This window comes from Pinus tabuliformis, chromosome 1_2 (assembly GCF_031772625.1).
Source record: "Pinus tabuliformis cultivar Carrire ecotype Pingquan chromosome 1_2, CPIR1, whole genome shotgun sequence".
NCBI classification, from domain to species: Eukaryota; Viridiplantae; Streptophyta; class Pinopsida; order Pinales; family Pinaceae; genus Pinus; species Pinus tabuliformis.
In genome coordinates this window covers 439716429-439742891 of record NC_142298.1, presented here as the reverse complement: position 1 = coordinate 439742891, position 26463 = coordinate 439716429, and the positions used below count along the sequence as shown (strand labels likewise).

The 26463-nt window shown below is 36.0% G+C and overlaps 1 protein-coding gene across 2 annotated transcripts in view; it reads right to left on the bottom strand.

Moving 5' to 3' along the window:
* Positions 1 to 3394: 3394 nt before the first annotated feature.
* LOC149206240 (protein decapping 5-like) overlaps positions 3395 to 26463 on the bottom strand; it is a 78366-nt gene continuing 55297 nt past the window's right edge. Inside the window, exons 5-8 of one of the 2 annotated variants that reach the window (XM_089395360.1) lie at positions 24034 to 24099; positions 4417 to 4611; positions 4181 to 4285; positions 3395 to 4016 (exon numbers count right to left, since the gene is read on the bottom strand). In XM_089395360.1, coding sequence (XP_089251486.1) covers positions 3873 to 4016; positions 4181 to 4285; positions 4417 to 4611; positions 24034 to 24099 — 510 coding nt within the window. In that variant the 3' untranslated portion in view covers positions 3395 to 3872. The remainder of the gene's footprint in view (positions 4017 to 4180; positions 4286 to 4416; positions 4612 to 24033; positions 24100 to 26463) is intronic. The other variant, XM_089395361.1, reaches the window with a different exon arrangement.

Here is a 26463-nt window from a genome sequence, read left to right as displayed (position 1 = left end):
CAGTGAATCTCACAACAAAATGAAGTGGTTGAGCAGGAAATCACATTGTAGTTAAACCAGTAAGTGTATGCCTTGAGGCACAAGAACTGTAATAATGTTTGGGTTGAAATTGTCAATGCAATTGTCTATGTATTAAAGAAATCCCGTAAAAGCCCTTGAGGAGATGTGGTTAGGTGAAAATATGATCTCCAATGCTTGAGTGTTTGGGTTAATGTATTTATTTACATTACAGAGAAAAGAAAAAAGGGAACAAGTTAAATATCTACAATTAATCATGTATATTTATCGATGGTTGCAAGAAGAAAAAGAATAAAGTAACATTTAATGCCAAGATCACCCAAAGTTAAAAGATCCAAAGCAAGGTTGAATCTACTTTTGACAACTTTATTTCAAATATGGAAGTTGAGAGCAAGACTCCAAATTTGTATTGTTATGTCATGTTTTTGTCTAGTAATTTTTTCAAATTGTAGTCTACAACAAATCTCCAACACTAGATTCCAATATCAAGTAAAGGTTATATAGATAATTTGTTACATTACAATGTCTAACCATTTTCAGATTTAATAATAGGATTGGAAGTAACTATGTATTGTCTAGAGTGATAGCAATGTGGTGGATTTCATAATGCAGTGGAAGCTCCCTTTTAGAGAGCAATATTACATATAAAATTATTTTCTTACAAAAAGCAATGCCCACCTTACCCATTTAACTTATTGACCAATGTGCATCCTACTAATTTTATCTCAGATAAATCTTACTTATGATCTAATACACACATTTGAAGGAATTAAAAACGTGCATCCTAATACTACCATGGTCATAAGGGTACACGCTAACAACCACAACTCCAACACAAAACCCTTCTCAAAATCACACTCAAATAAGAAATGGAGACAAATTGTTGATGCATACCACTCCACAATCAAAATGAATAATAATAATAATAATAGATATGTATTGATCCATGTAAATCTATTAGGCGAGAAGTGATCATTTATGAATGCAACAGCATAAGCATAAAAGTGGTTTTCTCTAAATTTAGATAAAATAGTGAAACCATAGGATAGCTTATTATATTCACCTCCAAAGCAATGACAGGAATGAGTATGACATGGAGTATAATATGATAAAGGAGCCTTTGTATTTTGGAAATTACAAGATAGCCTTACCTCATTTTCTATGAGCACATTTTTCCTCTATAATTTTTTAACTCTACATCATTTGTATCATTTATTAACACTAACATTAATTCTAACCACATCTATTAAGCGTCAAAATGAATGAAATGCCTTCAGATGCAAACATTTTTAACAATGTAAAAGGGGTAGTAAGATTTTCAACAAAATTTCTTTCTCAAGTGTTTGTTAAACCAAAATTTAATGTTTGCCCTCTATAATTTTTGAACTCTACATCATTTGTATCATTTATTAACACTAACATTAATTCTAACCACATCTAAACATTAATTCTAACCACATCAAACATTTTTAACAATGTATAAAGGGTAGTAAGATTTTCAACAAAATTTCTTTCTCAAGGATTTGTTAAACCAAAATTTAATATGAATATAAGTCAGTCCAATAACATTAAAACATTAAATTTTTATATAACTACTTTCCTCAATATTGCATGCATTTGTGTATATGATTATTTTAAAATATAAAAGTGATTGTAATGTCTATTTATGATGATAAACCAATTTTCTATATATATATATAATCACATTTTAATGGTGATATGAATTTTATTCTTATTTTATATATATTATTACATTTTATTGCTCATATGAATTTTTTATTTTTATTCTTATTTTTATCGCATCATAAAAAGATAAATGAACCTAAATTACAATCATCACTAATAAACCTTAAAATACTTCTCAAATACAAAATAAATAAAATAAAAATATCATATAATTTTCTTTACATGAAAAAAAATATCTACATATATAAATCATATAGAGAAATTTAGATACATATATCAAATATAGTTATTTGTACCTAAATAAATTTAGATACATATAGAGAAATTTAGATACATATATCAAATATAGTTATTTGTACCTAAATAAATTTAGATACATATAGCAATTGCAGTTATTTGTACCTAAATAAATTTAGATACATATAGCAATTGCAGTTATTTGTATGTATTCAATGTCCTACTTATTTACACATGTTAGCTCTTTTGCAAAACTAGGATCCCTCTAAACTCACTGTGTCGATACTGTAGCTAAAAACTAGCCCTGAACAACAATATGAAACATACTCAAGTTCGGCAATCTTAGATTAGTCCACAAGTGTTTTGGTTTTCACTAAACTATTAAACAATTTTTCTTTTAAGTCTCACTGATCACCTAGCATCAGAGTCGCAATATATATACATATAAAATTATTTTCTGAGAAAAAAATGTGTCCGCAAGTATATTGATTTGATTTATCGTCCAGGTTATCAAATGCAAATCAATTATGGGATTTGGCAGAGACAGCAGTTTTAACTCTTTTTATATGCTAATCTATACTTCAGGACACCCGAATGTCAAGTCAGCCTTACGAAACACAACCCGCTTAATAAGCCCACAAAAATTCATAAATGCCGTCAAATAACTCAAATCACAAAACTATTGTGAAGATTCACAAGACAAAATCAAAACAAATGCTCAATATCAAAAATCAAAATGACCTAGATGGTTCGAGACGAGCAATAACCCATCAAGTCAAGTCCCATATAATAGGTAGATCTTTGTACAAACAGACAAAACCATAATAGCAACAATAACTGCCCAAATTAAGCTCTCTCACAAAAATTCATGGCAAATCAGAGAACACATCAAAAATAAGAGCTTCGTAATGGACACATCGCAGTATATTACCTACTAACTGTTACTATTTCTAAAAGCTCGCTGATAGCAATTCTTCAATTTACAAGAGAATTTGCAAAAGCTTAGTAAGAATATCAATTACACATCTTGAATCATATCACATTCTTTTTATGTGTAGACAGGCGATGCGTCATCCTCAAAGAAAGCATCAACAAAACATTCAATTATTTTTTAAGTTCGTCCCAGACTAAAATGTCTGATCCACTATTCAGAGTTTATTTTTTAAGTTCATCCCAGACTAAAATGTCTGATCCACTATTCAGAGGCCCAAACTATCTAACAGGGATAGAGGCCCAAACTATCTGAGATGTATAGCCAAAATCAAAAGCCTCAGATACGGGAAAGTACAGAGATTATTGATGCACGGAATAGGGATTAATCCATTTTGCCAAGACTTACTTTTTACAGCTACAAAGCTGACACAAATCAAGCTTGAAATCCATGTGGGTCAGCACCACTTCATAGTTTTGTCAAGGAAACCAATCGTATGAAGTTGCCCTTTTTAATTCAGACTCTATTGCATTGAGCATTCACCAGGAGGGGCCAACGGATCTCATTGTGAGCTAATTAAAACGTAGCAGATGGATAGGAGAATCCCTCCATTACGTGGCCATAATAGACTTCAAGTGCCAATCTATTCCCATTATCTACATATATATGGCAAGAAAGACTCAATAAAAAAACAGAGCCTCTGCCATCAACAATAGCACTGAAATACGCTTTGCAACAAAGCTGCCAGAAAGTGTTACCAGATATTGATCAGGATTCTGTGATTAGAAAAATGGAAAGCTTTCTGGCCATGCTCAGTCTGCTACTGAAGTTAATTGGATAATAAAGGTTGCCAATATATTCACGGGAAATTCATCTTTTCTTCAACGAAATCAAAAGTCCAAAATACTCCAAGAAAATTTAATAACACGTTTAATGCACCCACTTATCAGCACAAAACAACTAATATGTAAACTATCAAGCTTCCAGAATGTGCACTGATCTACAAGAACGTCCGTCCTCCCCCACGGCCTCTACCAATGTAGCCATTTCCTCTTCCACCATAATATGATCCTCTGAAATTTCCCCTATAACCACTGCCTCGACCACCTCGTCCTGATCGAGACCTCGGCAAACTGCCAAATGTCTACACAACCAAAAAATTACATTAGAACGTTCATACTACACATTCACATCTAGTAGCAATAATAAAACAGTGGAGCTTTTTCCTGAAATTGAAGCGCTAGATATTTCAAATTCGCCAACTGTGGTTTTCAAAAAATTCAAATTAATGGGAGAAAACTGATGGACCTCTGTGTCAATTTTACGTTGCTCTGAAAACCTCCTATCATTTCGAGATCGATCCAGAGCATCACAAGAAAGGGAATCAAAAAAGTCATCTTTCACATAGACAGGCTGCAGAAAGAACAACGGACAGCCATTTCAGTACAATTGAGATTTTAATAAGGAGAAAAAAATCTGAACCATCAAACTTCAGAAGCAAATTATTTGAAAATTGTGGATTGAGGATCACTGCTGTTCCTTACCTTAGCGTTAGAAGACTGTCTCGAGTTCTCTTCATCGTCACTATTTCTCTCTGTTTTCTCATCCTCCTCTCCCTCCTCAACCTTATCCTTTAATTCACTTTTTCCAAGATGGCCCCATACTTCATCCTTTTTAAACTTCTCATTCATGGCTGTAAAATCAAAATCTTCTGTAAATTTTGTTGATGCATGCGGAGCCTGCACAAATAAATAAAACTAGTGTATAACAAAACAGCAATCAAGAGTCCGAGAATAAGTTCATTAGAATTAAAATGTGTAACAATACTACTGAAATAATTTCAAATAATAACAAATGTCATCTAATAAGTTTCAACCCAAAAGCTTTTTCATTTTGGATTACCAAAACAAAATTCATATACAAAAGATAGCACAGTTCAAATTACTAAAACATGAAAAATTAAAAATAACACATTATAAATCCACCTATAGGGACTGAACATTAAAAATCGTTTTTGGAGCTCCCCTATTTGCAAGAATAGACACAATTTAGATTTTTTTTCATCTTAAGCCTATTCCAGGTAAAGTATACAAAATGGCTACAGTAATATTTGGTAGTATATATGATGATGATGACGACGACGACAATGACAAAAGCGTTACCATCCATTGCAACCAACATTAATCTATCAGACCTTAACAAAGAAAAGTTTATTATTTTGACTTATTATGTTGCTTCTATGATCAAAAAGCTTGGAAAAAAAATTACAAAGTTCACTTTGGTTTTCATGGGTTAACACATTACAAATATCAATGGTTTTATAGATGTGTTGAAAATGAGATCTAACATTCATGTAGGATGTACATTCTAAGAGAATTATTTTCATCTTCTACTTCGTTAGAATTGGAAACTCTACAAATTCTTTCTTCCCAGGTTATTTTATGTTTTGTCCATTTCCCAGTTTCACTATGAAATTCATTGGAGTTTGCTCTTATTTTTGCAATATTTATTTTATTCTTGACATGGCCAACAGTAAAGACATAATTTTAATCTTCTAATTTGGGATTAATTAGCCTCTTTGTTATAAACCAACTATTTCTTATTATCAATCTCCTTGTAACACCACAGTTTTTCTTTAAAGTTAGTGACAATCATAGTTTTAAAAACTGGACAGTATGAACTGTAACTGGTCAAACTGGTTAGTTTGGTACCTAACCGATACAAACCAGCACGAACCAGCTAGTCACATTTCACATGTGTAAGGGGTTGTCCAAGACCCACAGCAGTGGTTTTGGAGAAAATCAGGGGCTGTTTCCCTCCCAAAACAGCCCCCTCGGCTATAAAACCAACCCCCCCTCCTAAACCTAAACAAAAAAAACCTAACTCAACCCTAGCAATGCTGGCAATCAATGGTAATATTAAGTTCTTAATAAAAAAGATGACATTCCTCATCTTTTTTTTATCCTTTCACTTTTAAGTAAAAGTTGATGTTTCCTATCAACCTTTTCATAGGAAACGTCAACTTTTACTTAAAAGTTAAAAGTATAAAAAGGAAAGACGACAAATGTCAACTTTTTTACTTAAATTTTTTACATTGCTAATAATTGTTTCAGGATGTTTGAGAGTGGTTCCAACCTTATTGGACATCGTATAGAGAAACTAGAATTTCATATCCCACTCAAAAATTAGTAGACTTAACAGCTTTCAAGATTTTAGGTTTTGGTAGGATTGCAACATTTTCATTGAATTCTATCATGTATGAGAGTATGGGATTGGCTTTTAATCAAGATTGAGCCTCGTTGATTATGTATTTTGTTGGTGATATGTATTGCACTCAATGCCATTTTGATATATTCACCCTTACATGGTATATGGTTTGGCAGTATATATGATGATGACGACGATAATGACAATGGCATTACCATCCATTGCAACCAACATTGATCTATCAGACATTAATAAAGAAAAGTTTATTATTTTGATTTATTATGTTGCTTCTAAGATCAAATAGCTTGGAAATAAGATTGCCAAGTTCACTTTGGTTTTCATGGGTTAACACATTACAAATTGAAATATCAATGGTTTTACAAATGTGAAGAAAATGAGATATAATCTTCATGTAGTCTGTACATTCTAAGAGAATTATTTTCATCTTCTACTTTGTCAGAATTGCAAACTCTACAAATTCCTGCTTCCCAGGTTATTTTATGTTTTGTCCATTTCCCAGTTTCACAATGAAATTCATGGGAGTTTGCTATTATTTTTGCAATATTAATTATATTCTTGACATGGTCAACAGTAAAGATGTAATTTTGATCTTCCAAATTTGGATTAAATGGCCTCTTTGTCGTAAACCAACTTTTTCTTATTCTCAATCTCCTGTAGCACTGTAGTTTTTCTTTACAGTTAGTGGCAATCATAGTTTTGAAAACCGGCTAGTCTGAACCATAACTGGTCAAACTGGCCCATTGGTACGTAACCAATACAAACCAGCCCGAATGGCCAGTCAGATCTCACATGTGAAGGGGGAGCCCAAGACCTACAACAGCAGTTTTTCAGGTGGTTTTCGAGAAAACCAGGGCCTGTTTCCCTCCCAAAACAGCCCCTTGGCTATAAAATCAACCCTCTGCTCCTAAACCTAACTCAACCCTAGCAATGTTGGCAATCAACGGTAATGTTAAATTATTTAAAGTTCACATTTCCTATATTTCCTTTTTATTCTTTTACTTTAACCGAAAAGATAAAAAGTAAAGATAGGATATGTCAACATTTTTACTTAAATTTTTAGCATTACCATTAATTGTTTCAGGATGTTTGATAGTGGTTCCAACCTTATTGGACTTCGCATGGAGAAAGTAGAATTTCATATCCCACTCAAAAATCAGTAGACTTTACAGCTTTCAGGATATTAGGATTTGGTAGGATTGTGTAATATACCCCTTAAGAAAATTAACCTTAGGGTATAATTCTAATCTAGGGTTTTCAATGAATTGTGTTTTGTAACAGCATTACAACACAGCGGTGCTCAAAATTGGATACACGGTAATATAATGAAGAATTCAGGCAATCAACTGATTCCACAAACTAGGGCTGATTCAATACAATTACAGGCTTACAAGTTCCATAGATTACAGGATATTAGGATTTGGTAGGATTGTGTAATATACCCCTTAAGAAAATTAACCTTAGGGCACAATTCTAATCTAGGGTTTTCAATGAATTGTGTTTCGTAACAGCATTACAACACTCATTAAGCTATGAAACAGCAGTGCTCAAAATTGGATACACGGTAATATAATGAAGAATTCAGGCAATCAACTGATTCCACAAACTAGGGCTGATTCAATACAATTACAGGCTTACAAGTTCCATAGATAACATTATAAGCTTAGCTAACTAAACTGTAACTAACCCTCACAGATTTAGAGTCCAACTCAACTATGCTGTCACAAATCACATTAACAGCCCTCACTGGTTTATCCGCACTATTTATTTCCCTGGCTGCCTCAGACACCAATCAGCCAGCACCCCCTTAAACTCTTGCAACCCCCTGTTTGTGCTTTTAACTACAATCCGCAGCCTCAGAAATAACCCTTTCATCTTCCGCAGGTACAGGGAATTGGTTCCCAGCTGTCTTCTACCCCAGAGTGGTCTGTATGGGCCTCCTGCTGCCATAGATATAACCTCCACAGTAGTCTCCAACCTCGATGCCACAGAAGATGGGGTTTCACCCTTCTTGCTGCCTAAAAACAAAATCTGCTGACTCTCAAGGTTGGTTCCAACCTCGCTGCCTCTGGAAATAACCTTCATGTGCCTCAGAATTAACTCGCTGCCACAGATGATGCCTCAGAGATGGTCCGCTGCCACAGATAATGCCTTGGAGACAATTCGCTGCCACAGATAACACCTCCGTGATAGCTCACTGCCACAGAACGCTGCTCAGAAGCCCTCGCTGCCACAAAATATGCTGCCTCAGAAAACCTCACTGCCACAGAATGGACAATTGCTGCCTCAGAAATTTATGCTAAGCAGAGTTCATACCTGTAGTAAGAGGGAAAAGAGAATTGGATAGGGTGGAATATTTTACCACCGAAACCAATCAAAGAAAAAGGGGTCTTAAAACCCTCCAAGAGCCTCAGCCCAAAATCAAGAAGATCAACAATCCATGATGCTCACAATGAATCTCCTCTCTCCATTTTATAGATTCCCTTTGGGGTTTCCTTCCTAATTTTAATTTTGAGTGGCTAGCAAGTTTCCTGCCCTTTGACCCAAATTTGACTTCTATTGCAAGTTTCCTTCCATTTGCCCCAAATTATCTAATGTTACCTAAGTAACATCAAATAATGCCCTCCTCCTCCTCCCCCCCTACAAATGACTATAGCCTATGGGGTTAAATAGGCTACTACATCCTCCCTTGGGTGATTTAATAAGAAAAGGACATTACATATTGCAACATTTTCATTGGATTCTATCATGTATAAGGGTATGCGACTGCCTTTCAATCAAGATTGAGCCTCATTGATTATGTATTTTGTTACTGATATGTATTGCACTCAGTGCCATTTTGATATATTCACCCTTACATGGCATATATATGAGCAAACTTTGCATATTTAGAATCATAAAAGAATTATTTTCTTCAAAAATTGATTGTTTTATGTACTTTTCAAAAACTAGTTCAATGAATCCAGTTCGATCTGGTTCCAGTTCAAAACCTTGTTAGATCGGTGGTTGGTTCAATGACCAGTTAAATTTTGAAGTTAAGATAGGAAGCCTCTTTTTCTTCATGTTAGCCAACTTGTACTTGTACAAAAATTTCCTTAGTATAGCCTTATTCTTCAGAGTTCGCAGGTGGGGCACCAGCTTCTAAAATAGCGATAGATAGATAGGGTGGGGTGTATTGCCTTTAATTCTGACAATGTTTATTATAAAAAGCTTCTAGATTTGTTCAATTTTCCTCCAAGTTTCCCCAGAAATATTCCAACCCCAGACTTCACAACATTACGGAATCACTGGGATAACCAGCATGTCAAAGAGGAAAAAAATGAGACAATTTCCTGGGTTACCAGATCTGTCAGGCCTAGGGGCTGGATATCCGGATGGAATATGGCAATGTTGCGAACATCGGCATCGGAATAAAACTGGCGAGGGTCCAGAAAACAAAAAAAAATCGTAAAAATTGGGAAAATATCGGTAAAAATCAGCAAACATCGACAAAATTAAGATACCATAAAAATATCTTTAAAAATCGGCAAACATTGGCTAGGCCAAAAAATCGTGATTTCGAGATAAAATCAGGATGTTATCGAGACGTTTGCAACACTGGAATATGGATCTGGATCCAGCAGGATCTGCCCAGGATTCATCCATGACAATGTCAAAACATTAATGTCAGCACCTTATGATCCAAAATGTCAAGAACAGGAAAATTGATCAAAAGTGATAATGGATTTTCTCAGGTTACTGATAATAAATGGATTGCTCAGCCAGCAAGTATTAATGGTTAACATCAACTTTAATGCATATGCTCTGAAATATATTGAAGGTAAAGTTTATGAACAAGGACCATTTACATATTCTAATTAAAAGTAATGTTTATAAGCATTTTATAAATACTTATAAATAATACATTGTGTGCGTGTACTCCCCGGTAAAAAAAAATACATTGTGTGTGAATTTTATTTTTAAAAATTATAAATATTAATTTATATTGTTCTTTGTCCTTTCCTTGCTGCATATCGATCCTGGCATTCCATATCCGGATACTAATCATGAAAGCCTCTTAAAAAAAGGCAATGGAAGATAAATATGGTTAAATAGTAAATAGGAAATTGTAAACCTAGCTAAACAGTGAATATTATTAATTAGTTAAAGTTTACGTAATATTTCATCGAATTAAATAAATTGTTTTTCCAAAGTAATATAGAAATTTTCTTAGTATTTTTCTTTCTCCACATTTTAAGGATGTTACTTATGGTCATAGTATTCAAAACCAGAACCAGTGACTAAACCAGTCCACCTATCAAACCGGAACCGGTCAAACCGTGACTGGTCAGACCTCAATGAACTAGTCTTCAAAAAGATACATGAAATAATTAATTTTTAATGAAAAAAATATGTTTTTAAGATTTCAAACCATGGTTCCAAACCAATAGAAACAAAATATGCAAAGTGTGTTCATCTATATACCATGTAAAGGTGAATATATCAAAATGGCACCGAGTGCAATACATATCAACAACAAACTACATAATCAATGAGGCTCTAGATGGCTTCTAGAGTCCAAAAACAGTGCTACAAGCTATGGGGCCACTGACCTACTACAAATCTACATATCAGTAATCAACATGATCACTCCTCATCATGTTCAAACTCATCACCACTAGTGGACATGGGATCATCAACATGAGCTGCATAAATAATCTGGCTTAGAGTTTGAGGACTCCTAAACTCCTCTGCAACCTCAGTAGTAGTAGTATTAGTAGCAGCAGCAAAACTAGACATCAAAACTACAAATCACTGATTAAAGATCACTCATGAAAGTCATCATTGATTCAACGCTACTAGAAATGGTATCATCATCAACAAGAGATACATAAACATCATCTAGCTCAAAGTCTTCAAACTTGGATTGCTCAACCATATAATATGATCGAAATTGAAAAAGTTTAACATGCCTAACCAGTGATTTTGGTTTGAGTGAAGGGTTCATCTCCTCAAAGGCTCAACCTTATAATGTGGTAGAAAAAGCTTCGCATGCCTAATCAGTTATTTTCCTTTGAGTGAAAGGTACATTTTTGTTAAGGCCATGGTAGATGAGTTCAACAATCAACACCACCAACATCAACAAAGTATCAACAATCAATGCCACCAACATCAAGGTTCTTAAAGGGCTTCATGCTCTTGATCAATTGTCAATTTAATACCCCCACGCATGATAGAATCAAATGGAAACATTGCAGGACTCCAAACCATGAACTCCTGAAAACCATTAACTCTGCTGAATTTTGAGTGAAATCTAAAATTCTAGTTTTTCTATATGACATACAATGAGGTTGAAACCACTCTCAAACATCCCGAGTCATTTCATGGTAATGTTAAAAATTTTGGTAAAAGGATGAAAATGAAAAATAAAGGAAATGTCACTTTTACTTTAAACATTACCATTGATTACCAACGTTGCTAGGGTTGAGAAACGAGATGTGTGAGGAAAATGAAAGGGGAGACATGCTTTTCTTGGAGGGGCTGTTTTTGGGGGAAACAGGCCCAAGTTTCCCTCAAAACCACTTTCTGTCAGGTCCGTGGCTGGCCTGGTAGTGAACCGGCCAGTTTATGCCCGGTTTGACCAAAAAACAGGTGAGGAGGGCAGTCTAACAGGGTTTTTCTACCGGTCCAGTGGAGTTTGCTAATGAACCGGCTAGTTTGACCAGTTTCCGGTTAAAACTTGCCAGTTTTGAATATTGTGCTTATGGTAAACTAGATTCTTCAAAACAAAAAGCCAGGTCACAGATGCTCAAAATATTTTCCAATTAGTTCAAGGAAAATCAGATTTATTTTATAGAAGCTAGGATTTATTTTATAAAAGTTAGAACTAAGCATTAAAATTAATATTCAAGATGACATGGAATGTAATTAAAGAAAATGAACCCTCAAATAAAATTTAATTCATCAATCAACCAAACATAAAAGTTAACAGGAAATAAATCAATTGTGAAAAGGTAGGATCATGAATAAAATAATGGTATGATCTCTATGCCGCTCAAAGTTAAATGATTTGGCAACAATACAGCTAGCTAAAATGTGAGTCAGCTCAATACTCAACAATACTTGACATACCAAACGTATATGTGCTCATATGTAATGATCCCAATAAATGTGATGATGCATCTCAATCATAGTCGAAAAACTCAGCTTGGTGAACAACTAGATTATGCTAAAGTGTAAGAGCTCGACTTGGCTAGACAAAACATAGGTAAAACTTCGTATAGACTCGGAGAAAAAATTGTTCAATATGAGGGGTTTTATTTTAATACATCAAATTTATAAATGGTTGCTGCAGGTCTGGCAGTGTGAGTACTGGTGCAGAGCAAAGGCAGCGCTTCAACTAAACGAACGCCTTCTATTGGGACTCAGACCAAGAAAAAATTTCTTTCGCCCCACCCTTAGTAATCTTACTCAAAGGCCAAATAATATGGTTGAATCCCAACACGAACCTTCGATAAAAATTTGCAAGGCCCAAAAAGTTGCGAAGCTACGTTAGAGTGGTCGGGGCTGGGAAATCCCGAATGACTTGGATCTTGGTCGGGTCCACAGCACGCCACACTCATCTATGATCCCAAGTATTGGACCTAGCTCATGCAAAAGGTGCATTTCTCCAAGTTGGCACACAGTTTGTGTTGCCAAAGGGTTTGAAAGACTTGCTGAATGTGTTGCAAGTGTTCTTCCCAACTCTTGCTTAAGATGAGGATGTCGTCCAAATAAACCACCACAAACGAGTTGGTGAAGGGATGCAAGATGTCATCCATTAGACTCATAAAAGTAGTAGGGGCATTTGTCAACCCGAAGGGCATAACCAACCATTCAAAAAGGCCTTCCTTGGATTTAAAGGCAGACTTCCATACATCTATGGGCTCTATTGGAACCTGGTGATAACCAGACTTCAGATCGATCTTGTTGAAATACTTGGCCCCCTTGAGTTGATCCAGGAGGTCATCAATCCGTGGGATTGGATACCTGTTCTTGACAGTGATTTTGTTTAATCCCCAATAATTAATGCAGAGCCTCTAGGTTTCGTCCTTCTTCTGTACCAATACAATTGGGCTCCCACAAGGCAAGGAACTTAGTCGGATGTGCCCTTTTTGCATCAACTCCAGTATTTGCTGCTTGATCTCTTCATTTTCCAAAATGGAGCGGTAATATAACGGCTTGTTGGGCAGAGGTGCTCCGGGAGTCAAAACGATTGAATGCTTGACCTAACAATGCAAGGGTACCCATGTGGGTGAGGAGAAGGTGTCTTTGTATTCTTCCACTGCCGCATCCACCTGCTTCTACTGCTTGCAGGAACCCTTCCCGACGGCCATGGACGTGGCTACGACCTTCCCCTTACTTTGAGAGCGAATCAGAAAGAAAACAAATTTCCCAGTCTGGGAGATGACCTTACTACATTGCTTAGCAAATATCAAAGATATGGCGATAGGTGGGGCTACCTCTGGTATCCTGTATAACATGGTACCCAAAGAAATAATAACAAAGCGAGGGCTAAACTCATATACAGCATGTTGCTTCCATAAGTATGGTTGTCCTAATAATACATCACAAACTTCAAGAGGAGCAACATCACACAATACCTCATCCGTGAAGGGCTTGATGTTGTAGGGAAGGTGGCATTGCTGGCTGACACAGAGATCTCATCCTTGGTGAAGCCACCCGATGGTGTACGGTTGCGGATGTGTTGTAGTCGGTAGGCCCAACCGCTTCACGACCTCTGTTGAAATGAGGTTCTTTTGGCTCCCGTTGTCGACAATGAACTGCAGCGGAGAACCCTTCACCCACATCTGTGAGTGGAATAGGCACTCCCCCTCTTCTGGATCTTCAGGCTCAATCTTCTGGATCTTGGTGGTGGCCACAGTGGCACTGGGCTCCGTGTCAATGATCTGCTTCCCTTTGTCATTCCCCTTGTCGGGTTCTGACTCAAAGTCGGAACATGCGTCGGACTCAGAAGCCTTCAACTCGGCCACCAATGACTGCTTGGCCCGACACTCACTTGTGTTGTGAGTGGAGCTCTTATGGAACTCACACCACTTTCCCGTGTCCTTCTTTGTCTTCGTGGTGTTTTTTTGCTTGCAGCTTCGGCGGGTTGTCCTAGGTCACCTGCCTTGGCTTTGCCCCTTGCTCTGCGGTTTGGGGGCGCCTTTCCCTTGCTTCGGATTCACAGATCCAAAGTCCCGGCTTTTCTGTTTAAGCTTCTGCTCAATCCTGACAGCATATCGGTAGGTCGTGCCAAGCGAGGAGATGTCTAGGAACTCCATCTCATCCTGGATGTCCCAATGTGGGCATTCACGGTACTTAAGTACTAAATGTTTCTCAGAATCCTTGATACCCAACTTCGTACGAAGGGTATGAAAAACATTGGTAAACTCCGGCACGTCTTGGTCCCTTCCCTATCGTAGTGTGGTCCACTTTATGTATTTATCCTCATAGCTTCCGACAGGGTAGTATTACTCCTTGATGGCATGCCGAAACAAATCCCAAGTGGGTACAGCTGAAAATAGTGAGGGCGTACTTTCATCATTATGCTCGCAGTAGGTTTCACACCAATCCTTGACGTAGGGGGTGGCTTTGAGAAGAGCAAAAGTAATCTTTTCCCGCCTTGAAAAATCATTAACAGCAAAATATCTTTCTAACAAATTTAACCATTTATCTACGGCGTCCGCATCTATCTAACCCTCAAATATGGGAATGCCAAAGTTAACTTGCACCTTAAAGGGTGTGGCACTTCCAGAGTAGGTGTTGGAAGTAGATGCGTCGCCCCTGGGTAGCCGCTGAAGGATCTAGGCAAAGTTGTCCATCATCGCATTCCTTTGTCACTCAAGGGCTTCTTCGGGCAAGATTTTGATAGGATCTCCTGCCCCCTCGTCTTTCTTTTCTTTCGCCATGGGAGGCCATCATGATTTGCAAGGTTTGTCTTGCAAAGGTTTGACCAGTTCAAGCCCTAACTCCTTATATCCCAACCTCGTTGGGGACATGCAAAGAAAAACAGAGAAAGAGCAAATCGCTCCGATACCACTGATCCGAATTTAAGCAGGGACGCAACAAATTACAGATATAACCATAACCACAAAGATGCAGCAGAAATAACACTTCGTTTCATTAATATCAAATACTGAAATATGCTTACAAGCAGAATGGAAATAAAACTAGCTCAAGTGATTGTAGCATATCTCTGAGGAGAAAGGTGGAGGCTACATACCTCTGAACTGTGTTACAATGAGGCTCAAGGGCCTATTTATTACTGAAAAACATGAGAAAACACTAAACAACCAAAACCCTAACCCCAGGAAATGAAATGCCAAGAGTTTATGGGCCCCGTTGGGGTTAGTTGGGCAACCAACTTCCCGTGGTCGTAACTTGGTCATATTATCTCTGTTTGGCGCGCACGATATCTTATTGGAAAGGTCTCTCCGAGTACTACAGGTTTTGCCGCAGGCCTGCCTACAGCTATGAACCTATAGCAAACCTCAAAAAAATGTCGTTTAGGGGTCAAACCTACTCCGAAAGTTCAGGACCCGAAAAACTGCTAGAAATAGTAAACGCAGAAATAAACAAGGAAAGAATTGAAACCAACTAGAGGTCTAGGTGGAATAGGTGGGTGGCCACCAATATCCACCTGGATCAGAACCTTTCAAATATATATTTATAGACATGAAGATCGTATACTAACTACTATTTTTTTCTATTTATTGGCTTAAGTAAAAATAATTCCAAGTTATTGTAGCATAATAAAAGTAGCACTGGATCAATATTGAAATTTATTAAAAATGGCAAACAATTTCAACTAACAATAAAACAATCTTACAACAGAGTACACTTGACAATGAAGGGCAATGATGAGCAAGAAGATATGAAAAGACAGAGTAGTGTCAGCATCTAGCATCCCAACGTTTATGCAAGTTCATGTTCAGAGTAATGGGAAAGGACTGAGGCTTCAGAAGACATCAATGTTTGGAATGGAGGATTACAGGACACTTCAATGAAAATAGGGAGCTTATGACTATTACCTGTTCCTGAGGCACAAGCTAAGGATGAAAATCCTGATGAGGATTACGCAAATTTGGAAAGGCAGAAGTATTTTGTGAAGCCATGACCAGCTCCAAGGAAGCTTTGTTGGGACAGATTCTTCTTTGTTGTCAAGAGGATATGCTCACTTTCCTTGCAGAAGAGGCCAAGAGAATCCCTAGCCAAGCTGCCCCACAGAGCTGCCTGGAAAAACGTCTTCAAACTGAAAAATCCAAGCAGATATGTTGCAGAATGCAACATTCCTGGTTACATTGCATTTGAGGAGTTTCATCTGCAAGTTTAAAATTATTTAAGCCTACGAACACACCTAAACAGTTGGATTCAGGCAAACTGGCAACCCCAGGGAGGTTTCTCAGCGTCACTATTAGTGCAAGGGTATTTTCTGGTCAGTTTGGAGTCAGAAAGAAAGCATGAGCATTTTTGTTTATCTGGGGCCTGGGCCCTTGGTTACTGAACTGGGCTGCTTTGTTCATGAGGGTTTTGGTCAAGCAGATTTGAACTGCCTCTGGAGACTCACATTGTTACCCAGCTGTGGGTAAGACTAACTTTCTTGCTTCTGGTATACTGAAACAAATTCAGATTCAAGCTAATCAGAGATGAATTGGGCTCCTACATCAAATCATCAAAGATGACTCAAGAGGGAAAGATGGCTACATATGCCCAAATTTGTGTTAGCTTGGATCTCAGTAAACCCATTCACATGCAGGTAACAATTAAGCTTGGAGAGAGTTCTCACTGCCAATCCCTGGATTACAAGGTGATCCTGTTTAAGTGTCAGACCTGTTATGAGTATGATCACCAGGAAAGCAATTGCCCATCGAGACCTCTGAAGAAGGTTGCACACTTAGATGGTTTCTGAACTCAGAAAGGTCTGAAGCATCACATTGATGACCAGCAAGTGGGAGCTCCAAACAGGCAAAAGAAAGCCTCCCAGTCTTGTACATTCCAGTCATTTGGTTGCCCTTGATCAAGATCCTGTAATGAATCTTGGGAGGATAATATGGGGTAATTAGGGAGGTATCCAAGAGGAATAATGAATATAATGTGGTAGTAATCGTGGAATAATCCACTTAGAATTCGATGAGTAATATATAGGAAATGAATATAATAATAAAGAGTAGTTGCCATAGACCCTGAGGTATACTCATGAGAAGGTATATATACAGAAGTATCATTGTATTGGATATGTGAAGTATTGTATTGTAGCCAGAATGGCTTGTGGAGTGAATCTTCCATGAGGAGTATTTGATAGTTTTACCATACCTTAAGGGTTCTCTCTGTATTATTGTGTTCTCCAATGCATGGATGTACTTTATCATTTCTGAAAGGGTTATGATGTTATCTTTTATCTATTAAGGTTCAACACAGATCCTTTGGATTGGCAAGGGGCGTTCACAAGGAAGCTATGCTACCAAAGGCTCCTCCCCAAGGACCAAAGTATCTACAAAAGAATCGAGCCCTGAAGATCCTCAGAGAGCTTGAAGCCATTGAATTTGGTTATGAAACATTAAATGGTAAAAACAATCTCAAATACTACTGGATCCAATATTGCTAGGCGTAGATCTGAAGGACCAGTGTATGCTCCTCAATCTGAAGGCTCAGAGATGAATCCAAGAGGACTCTCCACACTGTTGTCAAACAAGTCCTGCCCAGATCTAGAAGCACCAGACCTACAGCAAAGTTGGATTTTGGTCAAGGAATGCTTTGGGTGTAAGAGTCACAAAAAGAAAAGAGATGACAGCACTGATTAATATAGCGAATGAAACCCAAAAAATGATCAAGGATTTTGTGATCAAGCCAAAATCCTAATTTGACTTGGGATCCCACCAAAAGAGATGACAAAGCACACAGATTAATTTAGCAAATGAGACCCACAAGATGGTCAAGAATTTTGTGATCAAGACAAAATCCTAATTTAAATAGGGATCCAATCTGGATCCATAATCTGTGTATAATCTCATTTAAGGGGAACTCCTTTTTCTTGGTTTTGATATGAAATTCCTCTATTGGAGTATAAGGGGTATGGGACCAGATGCCAAGCAAAGGACCTTCAGGCAGATGATTTCTCTTTAGCAACCCGATCTAGTTTTTGTTCAAGAAACAAAATCAACCCGAACTGATATGGAAGACCTTAGAAAGGTGATCTGGCCTCAGGCACCTGGATTTTCCACCACTCCAGTTAGCAACAGTGAGGGGATTACAGACTGGTACAATTCTGATGTGCTTTAAGAATAAGAGGTGGTCCCTAACATATTCTGGACAACACTGAAGGTGAAAGAACAACTTTGGGATCTCTCCTTCTCAGGAATGTTAATGGCCCTCTCTTAGCCTTTCTGAAGCCGTCTTGTTGGAACCAACTTTTTCGAGAAAGAGAACTCCTCTGATATTTCAATAATTATTGGGGGGTATCAACCTTATTAGAAATTCCCATGAAAAAAAGGAGGTTTTTAGGGTCATTGGAGCTCCATCCTCTCAGACTTTATTCAGGAATACAAGCTAATTGACATGGAGCAAGGGAAATGGAGCTTCACTTGGTATAATAAGATAAAAGATAATTTTATTAACGTCCAACAAATGATTATAAAATTCAATGGGACTGAAGAGTATTGCCAGCATGCACATAATGTGGGGGTGCTAACGCAACTCCTAGAAAATGCCAAAATATAAAGAGAGAAGCCTACATAAGTATAACATCAGAATTGCTTGTAGTTTTGTAATGGAATGTTGGGACAGATTTTTGGTTAGTATGGGTAGGAGGGACCTTGGTTTCCTTTCAGAATCCTTCAGCCTTAAGGGTGCCTCCTCTGATCATTGGCTGATTACCCTGAAGGTTACAAGAGAAGGAAAGCACCAAACCATTCCCCTTAGACTTGAAATGATGTGGATTCACATCCAGATTTCCTGGCTCACATCAATGAATGGTGGAGAGAGTACAGGGTGGCTGGTTCCAAATTATTTATCTTTCCCAAAAAATTGCAATATCTAAAAGCAAAGCTGAGGGAGTGGAATAAAGAATTGTTTGGTAACATTTTTCAAGGAGAAAGAGGATCTGGAACAGTAGATGGAAGCCATTCAATCAGCTAATGAGGTTGAAAGCCTTACTGAAGAATTGTTGAGTGAAGAATCTAACCCCATAGAGAGGGAAGACGCTGATTAGAAAAGGAAGACATTTTGGTATCACGAATCAAGGATACAATGGCTCAAAGATGGTGATAAAAATACGAAATTTTTTCACAAGGTGTGCTCAAGTATGAGATCCACAATTCATATCACAAAAATCATAGATTACATTTTGGCATCAGAAATCAAGGAAACAATGGCCCAAATATGTTAATATAACTACAAAAACAATTCACAAGGTGTGCTTACGTATGAGATCCACAAATCACATCACAAAAATCATAGATTAGTCAGGGATTTTATTAGAAGGGCACAAAAATTTGTGTTGAAGCTGTAAATTATTTTGGCAAGCTTCTCTCTGATCCAGAGGGCCACTCCTTGTCTTCAGATGGTAATGAAGGACTGATAGCTCCATAAGAATTGTATCTCTGAAGAAAGAGACAGCACCTGAACCTGGTGGCTTCCCTCTTGATTTCTTTCAAGTGGCTTAGGAGGTCATTAAATGTAACGAATAAAATATATAAATAATATAAATATAATGTAAATGATAATAATCATAAATAATAATTAGTTAAGTGGTAATTAGGTTGAAGAGGCATGTCTAAATGAGACATGACTCTTCATGAAGAGATGCTTGATATATAAGCAAGCCTCTCATTCTCATTTATAAATCATTCATTCTTATTCAGACATAATAATATATAATATTTGTATCCTTATGGATATCTTGAAATTCCAAGTCTTTTGAGTAATTAATTTATAGAAGGAACTTTATTTGCTTCAATGAGACATGACTCTTCATGAAGAGATGCTTGATATATAAGCAAGCCTCTCATTCTCATTTATAAATCATTCATTCTTATTCAGACATAATAATATATAATATTTGTATCCTTATGGATATCTTGAAATTCCAAGTCTTTTGAGTAATTAATTTATAGAAGGAACTTTATTTGCTTCATTTGGTATCAGAGCCAGGTTTGGCTGATCACCAGGCCTTTGGCTACCTATCATCAACCTTGTTGCTTTCATAATTGAAGCGTTTTGCCACACATTGCAGAATCTCCATTTTTTAGGTCTTTGGCCATTTGCTACTATTGAAAAAAATAATAATAATAAAGAATAAAGAAGGATATATAAAAAAAATAGAGGAAAGGAAATAATATATTCGGAACAAACAAAAAAAAGTAAAATATATATATATATAAAAAGGTTTTACATTATTGATAAAAAGTGCATAATAAAGTATATTTAAAAAATTTTACGTGGAGAAGCCCATGATTTTAGAAACCAATGGTAATTGCCCGTGGTTTTAGAAACCAGTGGTAAGTTTTACATCTTACATAGAGAACATTAACCGAGGTTTTAGAAACAACCCATGGTAATTGTCCATGGTATTTTAAAAAGTTAAAGGAAAAAAAGAACAAAAACAAAAAACAAAAGGAATACGTTTTACTTTTTACGTGGAGAACATTTTAACGGAGGTTTTAAAAACAACCCATGGTAATAGCCCATGGTATTTTAAAAGTTAAAGAAAAAACAAGGATACAAAAGCTCTTACGTGAAAGGTAAATATTACTTTTTACAAGAGGTTTTAAAAACAACCCATGGTAATAGCCCATGGTATTTTAAAAGTAAAAGATATTTTGATAACATTGGAGAAAAAGGGTATGATCTAGATAATTTTAATCATTCAAATCTAAAGATTGTGACCGTACCAAGAGTCATGTCTCATTCTCATCCAAATTAATTTTTTGAGAAAAAGAAATATTATTATAATTATATTATAATTATAAAAAGGGATACTATATAAGCCTTATATAGTTACATATAAAAGGAAAAGTGGGTCTCAAAAAAATTATATATAAATTTTGTATAATTATAATTTTATAATATATATAAATTAAAATTATATAATATATATAATTTATAATTATATATATTAAAAAAATTTATTATTATATAAAAAATTTATAAAAAGAGATTAAAAAAGAAGAGAGAAATTATATAATAAAAAATAAATAAATAAAGAGGAGAGAAATTATATAAAAAGAGAGTTAAAAAAAAAAAACAGAATTAGCAAAAGATATAAGTAAGGGATAAAGGAATATAAAGTTTAGGGTTCAATTTTATTTAACAAAAAGTGAGAGAGATTATTTAAAAAAAAAAAGGCGCATAAACGATAAGTTTTGAAGGAGTAACAAAGCTTTAAAGGTATTTAAACAAAAAAAAAGAGAGAGAAGTAAATTTAAAAAAAAAAAAAATATGGAATCCCTAGTTGGGAACAAAAACAATCAATCGTAAGAGATATAGAACAATTAATTACAAGAATGGAGCGACACACTGAGGAGAGAAAGAGAATGAATTCCTTCTTCGATTCTCTATAGGAGAGAGAGAATGAATTCCTTCTTCGATTCTCTATATCCATCATCATTTCCACAGAATGATGTTATCCAGTGTACTAATTACAAGAATGGAGCGACACGCTGAGGAGAGAAAGAGAATGAATTCCTTCTTCGATTCTCTATAGGAGAGAGAGAATGAATTCCTTCTTCAATTCTCTATATCCATCATCATTTCCACAGAATGATGTTATCCAGTGTACCGAGAAAATCATTTCCACAGAATGATGTTATCCAGTGTACCGAGAAAGTGCAGCTAAAAGATCAAGAGAATGACAAAATAGCCAAGATTCAACAAAGCAAAGAAGTGTTAAAATGCGAACATAAAAATCTTATGGATATACATTACAAAGAAATAATGGAAAAGGACGAAGAAATTTCTCATCTCAAGGACCACGTCGAAAAATTACTGGCACAAGTAAAGAAGACTAATGTCTCAAAGAAAGAACTCAAGCAGCATTTATGAGGAAAATTTGCGTTAAAAGAACCTTAATAAAAATTTATTAGAACAAATCAGAGATCTAAAAGATGAAAAACTTAAAATTCAAAACACTGAAAATAAGGTTGATGAATCAAAAACCAAAGAAATTTTACATCTGAGAAACCATAATCAAAGTCTATTCAATCAAACTAAGAAACTTAAGGAGGATATGAAAGCATTAAAAGATAAGTTGGAACAAGTCACTCAAGTAGAAGTATCAGAATCTCCAGTCGCAACCGTTCAAGTTGAAAATAAGGGAACGAATACCGATCTCGTGAATATGACAACTCAAGAAGACAAGTCAGTTGAAGAAACGAAACGCTTAGATGTTGCAGTTCAGACAATGGACATCCCAAGTGAATGTTCCATAACCAATTCAACAACATCTTCACCAAAAGAAAATCTAAAAACTTTATATCGGCATCCGAATCATGAGAGTAGACAAATCAACCAAGATACGTATCAGGACCATTCAAACCAAAGACAACAAATTAATGTTTCAGAGAATAATGACGTAACATCCATCCAGTCTTACGCTAACAAGTCGTTACAAAATTCCAGTGATCAGAATACTATACAGAAAATTAATCTGGGATGGTCTGATCCCTTCTCAGTGCGACAATTTTGTTTGTCACTAAGAAGATCATATCAGCTTGTATCGACAAAGATGACTGTTCCAAGAAGAGAAAGACTTTCAAAACCGAAAAAGAGATCAAGCCTTTTCATCAACAAGCTTTGAGGACAAAGCTTTATGAGGAAGAAGGCAATGTAACGAATAAAATATATAAATAATATAAATATAATGTAAATGATAATAATCATAAATAATAATTAGTTAAGTAGTAATTAGGTTGAAGAGGCATGTCTAAATGAGACATGACTCTTCATGAAGAGACACTTGCTTGATATATAAGCAAGCCTCTCGTTCTCATTTGTAAATCATTCATTCTTATTCAAACATAATAATATATAATATTTGAATTTTGTATCCTTATGGATATCTTGAAATTCCAAGTCTTTTGGAGTAATTAATTTATAGAAGGAACTTTGTTCGCTTCATCAAATCAGATTTACACAAAGCAGTGGAAAAAATCTCAAGTATTGAGTTAAAAGCTCTAAAATTCTACATTTCTTACCCTCATTCAAAAGAAAGGAAATGCAATTTCATTCATAGTTTCGCCCTATCTGTCTTTTTAATACTGTATAAAATTATAACTAAAATCATGTGTTCCAGGCTGAAACAATTAATACAGGAGCTCATCTCTGAATAACAAGGCAGTTTTGTGGTTGGTTGTCAGATTTTGGATTGTTTGGTAACTGTTAAGGAGGTAACTCATTCTCTAAAATCTCAAAAGCACTGCATGTTACAGAAACTGGACTTGGGCAAAGAATATGACTGTTCTGGGACTTTCTTCGAGAGTGCTATTCAAATTTTTCATGTTTCAAAATCATATGATTGCATTATCCAAGGAAATGTTATTACACTATAGTGTCAGTCATCTTAGATTGCTCTTGGGCCATGGCTCAGTTCTTGAGAGAGATGCTTTCTAACAAAGAGAAAATGTGTGCACATATATACTTCAGATGTTTGCCTCTTGCATATGAAAAACAATGTGCGCTAACCCCTATCATGGTTCTTAGGATGCATGGATATTTTTACAGCTATTTTTCAATAATTTTTAGAATTTGCAGTATATGTATTATGAATTTTGCATACCATTGTGAAAAATTAAAAACCCTATAGTTCCATAATTATAATAAAAAAGAAGAATAAAAACCATAAGTAAAATGTTAGCAAGGTATATAAAGGATAGATGTCCTGTCAATCTTCCTCATAATGAATCAAGAACCTAGGTCATTACCATGCGCCCCCTGCCTCTTCCACGGCCCCTGTGATTGTTACCAGAATGCCCAAAGGCGACATTAACCTGAACACATGATAAATGCCACATTTAGGAAATTGGTACGGAACCCACAGATCATATGAGTGAATATTAGAAGCCTAACGCTTGGCACAATTGGATGGATGAACCTTGAGAATCATCGAAACACATCTAGACATATCGTCATCCTGATCAAGTTCTTTCATTTTAATCAAATATTTTGACTGAATGCTTTACATTTTTAAGCCATTAAAACCATAAAGGAAACATTAATTTGAACAAGATGGTTTGCAAATATACAGATATTACAAGTAAAAAATATAATAAATATGTAGGTCACAACAAAAATAATTATTGACTACATTCCATTCTTCTTAGAAATATAATGAATGTGTGAATAGAGAAGCTACATCTACAAAATTTATGCCGAGATTTCTGTTCCATAACAGCTGAAATGTATTATTTGATTATATTTACTACTAACTTTTATAGACGACAAATCAGAAAGCAGTCTCTTTGCAAGACTAATCAACAACCTACAACCTAGTTGCAAGTCCTATGACTTCTTGGTAAGTTGCACCTAATTTGATGCGTACCTGGTCAACCTACTCAGCTCAAAGAGCATTCCTTAAAAGCATCCACCCACAAAGGAAAGAATTAAGCAAAGTATTAAGAACTGATACATAATATTCAACAAGCACAGTCCCAATTTTGGCTTGCCTTCGATTAAATCCACAATAAGTTCTTCTATGATAAAACCGATGTTATTGGTTTATCTCATGGTTCGCACACCCCAGATCGAAAAATTCCAACCATGTCTCTACTGTTCTCGGAAATTGCCGACTTCAGACAAACCTACTCATAAAAAAATTTGTCGGTAATCTTAGGCTTCCACGTTCATCCCAACCAGCAATGTATTTATTGATATTTTGTACAGACTTTCCTTATTAAGCCGTAAACTGGGTTGATTAAGGAGATTGATAATGTTATTCAAGATGTTATAGATTATGTATATTTAATGATAACAAGGCTTATGCACGCCATAATGTTTCCATCCTAGTTAGTTAACTTTTGTATATTCCACCCTAAATCAGTAGTTTTATCATGCAATTTATTAACTGTCATACAAGCACTCCCTTTTATAAGTTAGGAGCACCTATGGTCCCTACAGAACCTTCAATATAATAATTACAACAATACAAACTTTGATCGAGATCTATAAACTGCCATGGATAAAATAAACTGAAATCTATTCAGTGCGGGTTAAATTCCTTTAGATTCCAGATTTGTTAAGTATTTTCTGCTTATGCATGAAATAAATAAAATGTGGAAAATAGGGAACAAATACAATCATGAACCATCTACAGTTAACACAAGGAATTGCTCGGAAAAACCCTTATAGGAGAGAACCTAGCAGGAAGGTAATGCTTCTGTGCTGTACAAAGAAGAAGGCACTCACTATGGAGTTACCTGAGACTTGTGGCCTGTTAGGCTACAATAGAACACTAACCCCTTCTGTTATGCTCTCTAACTCCTTCAACTCCCAAATAGAGTTATACATTGACCATTCTAGAATCTTCTTCAGAGTCCACACATGGCTAGCCCCTTTTCCATGAGTAACGGTGGCTGACATGGCATCCTCTCAAACCATAGTGATCAATCACAATAGGTCAACTTGCGAGAGGCATATTTTTGGAAAGGTCTCTAAGCGTAGAATAGTGTGCCGAAATCCAACGCTTAAGCAATAGAGTTTTTATCTCAAAACAAAACGTCATTCAATGCCTCAAAATGGCCCCAGAAGGTTTCGAACCCCAATTCTCTAAATTGGGACCTGTCGATAAAAATGATGCCACAAGCTAATTCCTCCTATTATTTTTACTTTGAAAGAATCGATATGGATGAAAAATAATGTAATGATCCAATCCGAATCAGATCACACAAATTTTCATGCACATATTCTCAAAACCAACGCTAATGCAAGCTATGTTCTATGAAGGCAGATATATAGGAGCTTTCAACATTTTAGTGCCAATTCTATTATATGTTCAAAGCCAAATACTCGCAATTTCTTATGGAAAGGACAATGCCACCCTCAAAATGTAAGAGCAAGTCTTACAAAGGTGTTCTAGTGGCTGCAACACCCTCCAAAATTTTGGCCTACACCCAATTTCAGAGCCTTCCTTGTTTTTTCTTTGATGTTTGCAAACACTCGGACTCATCCCATGAGCTCATGTCGAGTCTTTGCACCCTCCTCGCTGGACCGTTCCCCGGACATCTTTTAGCATGTTGGTCGCAATGTCATGCATTCGGTCATGTTCTGGCTATGTTGAAGGTCTATCTTCGTGTGTACAAGTTGTGTTCGCTATGTAAGAATCTGTCGCACTCACACACGAAGTTGTATACAATGTC